The 8,364-nt window shown below is 41.0% G+C and overlaps 1 protein-coding gene and 1 non-coding gene across 2 annotated transcripts; one reads left to right on the top strand and one right to left on the bottom strand.

Annotated features, from left to right (window-relative positions):
- Positions 1 to 623: 623 nt before the first annotated feature.
- LOC124202358 (ATP-dependent RNA helicase A protein-like) lies at positions 624 to 6,102 on the top strand. Its single transcript, XM_046598699.1, has 14 exons — positions 624 to 1,149; positions 1,224 to 1,262; positions 1,325 to 1,495; positions 1,590 to 1,779; positions 1,857 to 1,897; positions 1,978 to 2,210; positions 2,574 to 2,747; positions 2,802 to 2,999; positions 3,065 to 3,325; positions 3,392 to 3,694; positions 3,752 to 4,422; positions 4,477 to 4,906; positions 4,970 to 5,509; positions 5,572 to 6,102. Exons 1-14 carry the CDS (start codon positions 1,053 to 1,055, stop codon positions 5,797 to 5,799), a joined length of 3,576 nt encoding a protein of 1,191 aa, XP_046454655.1. The 5' UTR covers positions 624 to 1,052; the 3' UTR covers positions 5,800 to 6,102.
- On the bottom strand, positions 2,277 to 2,393 carry LOC124203364. The gene has a single exon (XR_006878528.1). It is a non-coding gene; the product is annotated as a U4atac minor spliceosomal RNA (small nuclear RNA).
- Positions 6,103 to 8,364: the final 2,262 nt, after the last annotated feature.

The following is an 8,364-nucleotide window of genomic DNA, read 5'->3' on the forward strand; positions in this document are numbered from 1 at the left end:
CAGCTTTTTCTGGATTTTGGTCTTCTTCTCAGCATGTTCATTTGCAATCCCTATATAGGACCAGAAAATCCGACCCCTCGCTTTTGCTCGCGAATTTCCTCTAGGTCCTACCTTTTTTTTACTTTTTTTATTTATTTATTTTTATTTATTAAATGAATAAAAATAATTTTGTTCTTATTACATGCTGTTATTTCCCTCCCTGTTTTTAATTAGATATATCTGTAGCAATGACGGCTAAGGTGCAGCGCCCTTGCAACTCTATAACTCTATAGGTGAATAGGTCCGACCTTTTATAAATTTTTTAAAATACTTTTTTTTATGTGATATGTTTTTATTTCCCCCTCTATTTTTAACTATTTAATCATATCAGAAACAAGGGCGGGTAATTATGGCCTCGTTCAGACTAGCCTAGTAGCGGAGACTCTATAGAATACTGGCATAACCACTCATTTGGCGAGCGCGATGAGAGAGCCCTTCATTGTCATTTTCAGCCATTGCCATAAGCCTAAGCCAAAAGCCATTGCCTTTTTTTCTCTAGAAGCCTGCCCAGACGCTTCGTGAAAGGCGCCACAGCGGTGTGTAGGGCAGCGGGAATAGAGGGTGTTGGGAGTAGCCGAGGGGTAGGGCAACGCGGAGGTAGGGTTAGTGTCAATATCGATATCTTAGCTCCGTTTTTCACTTATCGGTCGCGATATTGGGAACAGCTTCGACTCTGAGAAAATTTCCGAGAGGGGGGAGTTAACATGGCAGTGGTTCCTTCTTTACTCTACTAGAACGAGAAGGAGAACTAGAAGCAGAAGGGAGGGAAGTTAACTCACCACTCTCTTCTGCTGTTTAGCCCTAAACCCTAAACACTGACTTGCTTGCAGTCTTGCAGACGACTCTAGAGAACAATCAAAGCATTCTTTTCTTTTGATCTTTTCTACACTTGTGACAGTTGTAGTTTTCGGTTAAGAAGGAATTCGTTATCAAACTATTTAATGTGTTTTGAAGAGTGATTAGTGGTTCAAACTTGTAACGATTCTTGGATATACATACATTTTTGAGAAAAGATGGAGAACAAAGGGGAACGAGATATTAAAGAGTTTTTGTATGCTTACCTGATGAAAAAGTTTAGAATTCCACCAGTTTACGTCGTTAATTCAATGGGTAACCCTATATTTACAGTCTAGAATAAAACAGCAGTGGTCTAATGATTTGCTTAATTTTTGCTGTGTCATCAGGAGATCAGAGTGGATACTACTGTGAGCTGCGTGTGAGAGGTGAGCACTATACAAGTGTGTGGATCTTCTTTTAATTACATTTCTTTGGTTTTTCATTCAAGGATTCAGTTTTGTTGCAACTGGAAGGTCAAGTTCGAAAAGAAATGCCCAAGCCAATGCTGCCAACAGCTTTGTTGCACATTTGGTTTGCCAACAAATCATGAGAGAAGAAGAAATTCCAAATAGGAATACACTTACTATAATAAAACAAATGGGACCATATGGATGTTCAGGTATGTACATTCCTTGGATAAATAATCCTAATACATATAACATGTACACACAGCAAAGTTTGAATTGTCAAAATGTCAACATTTCATGGAAAAGGTAACACAGTCATCAGTGGAAGACATGTTCAGAGAACAGATGGAGATTCCCGATTAGGGAGGGAAGCAGCTCCATTCAATCCTGGAGGATACTCTGTAGAAAATGCGAAAGCTAAACTGCATCCATTTTTAACGGAAAATAGAATCAAAACAGATTATGTGTACCAATCTTATGGGCCTGATCATCAAAAGTAATTATTGTTAATGCTTGAAATTGGGCGTGTTTGAATTAACCTAGACAGGTACAAAAAATTAAATATTTTTACAGGAGTTTTTTCGCCGAACTTCATTTTGTCTTCCGTGGCAGAGGTAAATTGAAATCATTTGCCCTAAACTTATCTTATTTTAATACTTAATGTTTATCTATTCTAAATGTTTATCTATTCTAGAAATATATGCTCGTGAAAGAGCTTGTACAAAGGTTCTGGCTTCTAAAGCTTGCGCCCTTTCGATCGTCCAACAATTATTCCAAATGAAATTTATCGGACCGGCTGGGTCTCTGGTTAGTGGTAGCAAAAAAAACCAATTGGAAACCAGACCCTTCACCGTCATTGTTCGCGATGAATTGGAGAGGGAACTCAATCGCACCATTTTGGAACACCGTCTGTTACCTAAAATAGTAGTATGTATTATTTTTTCATTGTAGTTTTTATAAGGTTTCTTTCGCCCTCCTGTTAAGTAAGGAGGGCTTTCCAAAAATTGTACCGTGGACGAATTGCCGGGTACGTTGGTTGTTAATGGTTTCAGCAGCAATACTCTCACCATTCGTTCATTGAGTATAGGCCTCCCACTTGATAAGGACAAACAGTAAAATGTGTTTTACAATCCTTTATACTTTGGTGCGCCAGAAACTAGATTGTGAATGGCGGTACTATTTGCGAACGAGATCTTTTTTGTTGTTCAATCTACATTTATAATTATCATAGAAAACGATAGTCTTTGCTTTAGAAAACAAAGCTCACGATTAGTTTTTGGTATATTTTAGAAACAGGGTTTATCCGAACCGCAAACTCTGTGGGATGAGCGACTTGCACCAAAATCTATGCGCCTTGGTGATATTGATTCCCGCCATGGGTCAATTGACATTCCGTGGTCTCCTCCTACTGCCAACTGGAACACATGGACCGCTAGTAGAATCGAACGAGGATATTACGCCACGGTATTATTCAAATTATCTCGGTTCTGAATGTACAGTATAATTTTTCCCCCTTAGAATTCATTGGATACGATTAGTCAAGACTTGTGGCAGAGACAAGAGCGTCTTTTACAATCAGATCAGAATTTTCAAAAGGCACTAGAAGAGCGCAAATCTTTACCTATTTATGCCTTCAAGAATGATGTTATGGATGCTCTTTACAATAATTCTGTCGTCGTAATTCGTGGTAATACGGGTTCTGGCAAAACAACACAGGTCAGCGTGATACCACAAGTTAAATTAGGATGCAATTATTTTTATAGCAATTTTTCTGTAAATAGGTATGCCAGTACATTCTGGACGATTATTTACGTTGTAAGGAAGGCGCCCAGTGTTCTGTTATTGTAACGCAACCACGAAGAATTTCAGCCATATCCGTCGCCGAACGTGTAGCGTCGGAGCGTCGGGAAGAAGTGGGAGAATCAGTTGGATTTAGCGTCCGGTTTGAAAGCACACTGCCTCGTCCATACGGATCAATCCTCTTCTGTACTGTTGGAGTACTTCTCCGGAGATTAGAACGGGGTCTTCAAGGCGTATCTCATGTACGTTATGTGATGTTTACCATATTTACTAACGCCCGGAAATAATGGCTTATTTAAAATATCTAGGTTATTGTTGATGAGGTTCACGAACGCGATACAAATACTGATTTCTTACTCATTATGCTGCGTGATTTGGTGACCCAGCACCCAGAACTTCGCATCATTTTGATGTCAGCAACTATTGATACTTCGCTTTTCAGTCGCTACTTTGGCAATTGTCCAGTAGTTGATATTCCTGGCAGAGTTCACCCTGTGAAATTACATTACTTGGAGGATTGTGTTGAGATGCTTCGATTTCGGCCTAGACAGGACACAAAGAAAACTTTCATACGCAAAGATGATGACGACGAAGAGAATATGAATTTGAAGGTAATCGGATGTTCATGTCGTTCTTCTTTATCTAAAAACTAACAATCGAGTTTGTAGGTGATCGGGAAATACTCCTTGGATACTCAAAGAGCTATGGCTCTTCTCGACGAGAAAGATATTTGTTTAGAGCTGGTGGAAGAATTACTTGTTCACATCAAGCAAATGAAAGTTCCTGGCGCAGTGCTTATTTTCTTACCTGGATGGAGCACCATTTTCGCATTACTTCGACATTTGCAGCAAAGTCGATATGCTAGCGATTATCTACTTCTGCCGTTGCACTCCATGTTGCCGCGAGAAGATCAGCGACGTGTTTTTCAGCCTGCTCCCGAGCGTAAGATCAAGGTCATTTTGGCGACAAACATCGCGGAATCTTCCATAACCATCGACGATGTCGTCTTTGTCATCGATTCCTGTCTCGCAAATGTCAAGCTTTTTACGTCGCACAACAATATGCACAACTACGCTACTGTTTGGGCAGCTCAGGACAATTTAGAACAACGTCGGGGTCGTGCCGGCCGCGTCCGTCCAGGATATACCTTTCGATTGTGCAGCTACCGTCGCTACCAACATTTAGAAAAGAGTTTAAAGGCCGAAATACTCCGTTCACCACTTCACGAAACTGCATTGGCTATTAAACTTCTTCGTCTTGGTTCAATTGCTCAATTCCTAAGTAAAGCTCTAGAGCCACCTCCGATCGACGCAATCATCGAAGCGGAAGTCATGCTCAGGTAAAACCAACAAACTTTAACCAATTACACATTTAAACTGTTCATTTTATTTAGGGAGATGAAGTGCCTCGACGGTAAAGAGGAACTGACAGCCCTTGGTCGATTAGTAGCCCGAATCCCTGTAGAGCCATCTTTAGCTAAAATGATTATTGTCGGTGCACTATTTGGGCATGGTGATGCCATGTGCATTCTTGCTGCTGGTGAGTCTGTTAGTGCAGACGTTTTCTTCCTTGGTCTCAATAAGCGACTTAGCGATACTCAGCGATCCTTTGCCGGTCAGCGTTATTCTGATCACGTGGCTTTGCTCTCTGCGTTTTACGCTTATGAGCAGGTGCGGATCGAGTCTGGACCTCGTTCACTGCATTCTTTTTGTGAAGCAAATGGTTTATCGTATTCCTCACTTCGCACCTTGTACGATGCCCGCTGCCAACTTCAAGATATACTGCTCAGTTTCGGATTTCCTAAATCCTGTCTTGCACCTAAGGTATTGAACGGCATTTTAAAAATTTCTTAAATTCTGTATTTATTTAAATTTGCTATTCTAAAGGTTTATCGAGTCAACGGTAATGATCCCGAATTGGATGTGGTGATTGGTCTTATCGGAATCGGTCATTACCCTAATATATGCGTCCACAGAGAAAAACGAAAAGTACAAATGGCTGATGCTCGCTCAGGACCTTCTCTGATCCATAAGTCTTCCGTCAACTGCCCAGATTCAGATGAAATTGAATTCCCGCTACCCTATTTCGTTTTCAGCGAAAAAATTCGTGCTGGAGCAGTCGTTTGCAAGAACGTGACTCTAGTCACACCAATTCACCTCATTTTGTTTGGCTCCAAACGAATTCAAATGATTCCAGAAGCTTCTGGAATGGATATAATACGACTAGATGGATGGATCAATTTCCAGATAAATCCACAGACCGTGGCGAATATTTTATCTCTCAAACCTGCTCTTGATGAAACCATTGCCAGACTATCGGCTGACCCGGAGTCCATAATCGATTATTTTCGAAGTCCGGTTGTTAAGTTGATCATGCGACTGTGCGATTTTCATGCAGCCGAATACCCGAGCTCGCCTGCCTGTCAGGTACTCTCATGGTCCTTTTTCCAAAAATTGTTTTTATTGATTTATTTTTCATTTTTTCACAGAATTCCAAACGTCCTTCAGACGAAGGATCTGATAGCGAGTTCAAATTTGGTCGCTACGAAACTCGTGTTGTATCTCATCGGCCTCCATCTATCAGTCAAAACTTTGCGTCAAGGAGAAACGAATCGGTGAGCAATGGATCAAGTGGACCTTGTTCCACCAGTCAGCGAGGAGTTAACGGTAACTGGCGCGGAACTTCAGAGTACGAACGAAAACAAGGTGGTTATTAAGAGAATGAAAAGGGGCAATCAGAGCACAGCAGTTCACATCAATCAACAAGCATGTCCAGTGCCCAACGCTGATGGATTGAGTCTTGTAATGGTACATCAAAGTACTCACTTCTAAAACAGTTTGTCTGTTTAAATTCGTATAAGTGGATCTCGTTAAAATAAGACAGAATTTGTGATTCCAATGCTTCGTATGATATTTATGCTTTAACTTAAATTAAAATCGTTTCCCTTAAATCATTAATCTTTGAAAAATTCTCTTACTTAAATACACATGTCAAGTACCAATCCAGATTGGCAAATGAAGACACAATTCGAATTTTCCCTACATTTAGATTTTTCAATAAGAACACTGACGCCAGTAAACTAGCACGTAGCCAACAGTACTTAGCCTAATCTTGATTCCATTCCTTGTTTTCTCTGAATAGTCCTTGCCATGCGAACAAGTTACAAGGTGAATATTATATTTATTTGACATCCTTTCATGCATATCTTCAGCTAAATGAATTAAACCTTATTTGCTCATCAATCTACGAGGTGCAAGTAATCAAAATCAAAAAGCGAACAACCGTTGAGAAATAATCTACCATGGCAGATGCCAGTGAACCAATATTTTGAATTACCATCAACCAGAGGGATACATAATGGCTAGATTTTGCGAATGGTCATCGAGGGCTTATGGAAGATTAGGGGATGGCGCAAAAAAATTAAAAAAATAATAAAACAAACTAAAAATAAGAGAAAAATAAAATAATAAATATCTCCCAATCATACTATATCTGGGAAAAATTTACTTTACGAGTTATTTACGTTTAAAGTTTCGACTCCGTGGTCCGCCTCTAAAACGCAGGAGGGCCCTAAAGTCACGTGATTGTTGGTGCATTAGCGCTGGTCAGTCAATATACCAATGGGAGCAGATCACGTGACCGGCAACAGCCAATAGAATGCGTATCCTTGAAAACGATTTTGCATTCTTTTACCGCATTACACACTTTCTTACTGCAAGAGGGCAGCACAGACGAAATGACAGATGTTCTCCGCTTCTATTGGTTCCCCCACCCCCTAGTTACCCTTTAGTTACAAGATTTTTAAAATGAATTTACTATGATAGGCCCACAGTTCCTGAGATGTTCCGAGCTTACCTCCATCAATTATCAAGGTGCAAAGAGCAGACTGTGCCCTCCTCAAAATTTCAGTTCGGTCTTTGACGGACAGCAGAGCCATCTGCCCGGTTAATTGTCTTAGAACAGTATCTTGAAGCGACGAGACCCCAAAGGAACAAGAATAACGAATCCCAGCTATTTATAGGTGCTAACAAGCCCCACTGATCAGTATCCAGCTCCATGGTAGGACGATGGATAAAATACCAATTGAAAGAGGAAGGCGCAATCTTCTCGGCTCATTCGGTAAGAGGAGCAGCGAGCTCAAAAGCAGCTGCAGCAGGAGTGCCTATCCAGTCGATTTTAAATCAGGTCTACTATAGGCTTCCGAATCAACTTGCGCAAAATTTTTCCGGCGCGAGAAAACGAAAGAAACGCAGATCGACATAGCGGCCCTTCTACAAGTGTCGGAAGAAGATTTCGACTATCGGTTACATTTCGGCTTTTAAGACACAGTTCTTGTTGAAAAATTACAGAGAATTGATAATTGTTGGAGCGAGCGAATAACAGTTTAGATTGTTTGGAAGTATTGAAGAAAATAAAAGTTTATTTCCACCCGCCCAATTAACAATCGAATGTTTGTATTTAATTTTCCCTCTTGTGATTCTGTTTACCGGCACAGTCACTATGCTGGAAACCCCGGAAGATATCATGGATCGTGAGGAAGATAATAGAGGGTGGATTTCATGAATTATTCAAGAAAAAAAAGGATCTGAATATATGAAAGGGGTGTCAAGCCAAACCATGGTGGCAGCCAGACGTGCCGTCTCTCATCGCTACCGATCAGAGTGTCTACAACTTATCTGGCGCAAATCTACAACAGCCGTACACCCCCAGCCTACAGCAAACAGCCACAAGTACCAAACCCTACCCCCAAAACCATGCATAACAGGGTCTCTGAATTCGGGAATAGCCCTCCCCACAAAAGACACTTGACTCGGACTTCCCCGCCTTAGGATCTCGAAATACTCCCCCAGACTCCCCCAAATTGCGCCTCTGATAATTAACTTAACTGACTATAGAAAATAATTCAAATCTATTTCCCTGGGAGAACACGACGCTTTTCACCTAGCCCTCAAAGAAATGGAAGGAGAAGTCCGTGATTCCGAGAGTAACCGCCAACCAATCCAACTCATTCAAAGGTGTCATTTTCGGAGGTACCGATCCCCGACAAGGAAGAAGAAATCCTTGAAGCCCTGGCCGATCAAAACGTCATCCAAGTGAAAAGACTCCCAATCAAAGGACAACCCGAAATTTTCTCCGAAAACGTAATTCTAACCTTCTCCGCCCCACTCCTCGTGTGACGAACCACAATGAATAAGACGCTCGATAATGCAGTCACGTAAATCTTTATTTCTCTAACGCGTTGAATTGGCAAGATATGTAGACAGAGCGATAATTGCGACGT

The sequence above is a fragment of the Daphnia pulex genome, chromosome 9 (assembly GCF_021134715.1).
Source record: "Daphnia pulex isolate KAP4 chromosome 9, ASM2113471v1".
NCBI classification, from domain to species: domain Eukaryota; kingdom Metazoa; phylum Arthropoda; class Branchiopoda; order Diplostraca; family Daphniidae; genus Daphnia; species Daphnia pulex.

What these genes read in the sequence shown, in the direction of transcription:
- LOC124202358 (XM_046598699.1), top strand. Translation starts at nt 1,053, where the DNA reads ATGGAGAACAAAGGGGAACGAGATATTAAAGAGTTTTTGTATGCTTAC. An exon ending in GTTCTGGCAAAACAACACAG is followed by an intron (nt 3,000 to 3,064) that starts GTCAGCGTGATA and finishes TTCTGTAAATAG; the next exon opens with GTATGCCAGTACATTCTGGA. An exon ending in AATCCTGTCTTGCACCTAAG is followed by an intron (nt 4,907 to 4,969) that starts GTATTGAACGGC and finishes GCTATTCTAAAG; the next exon opens with GTTTATCGAGTCAACGGTAA.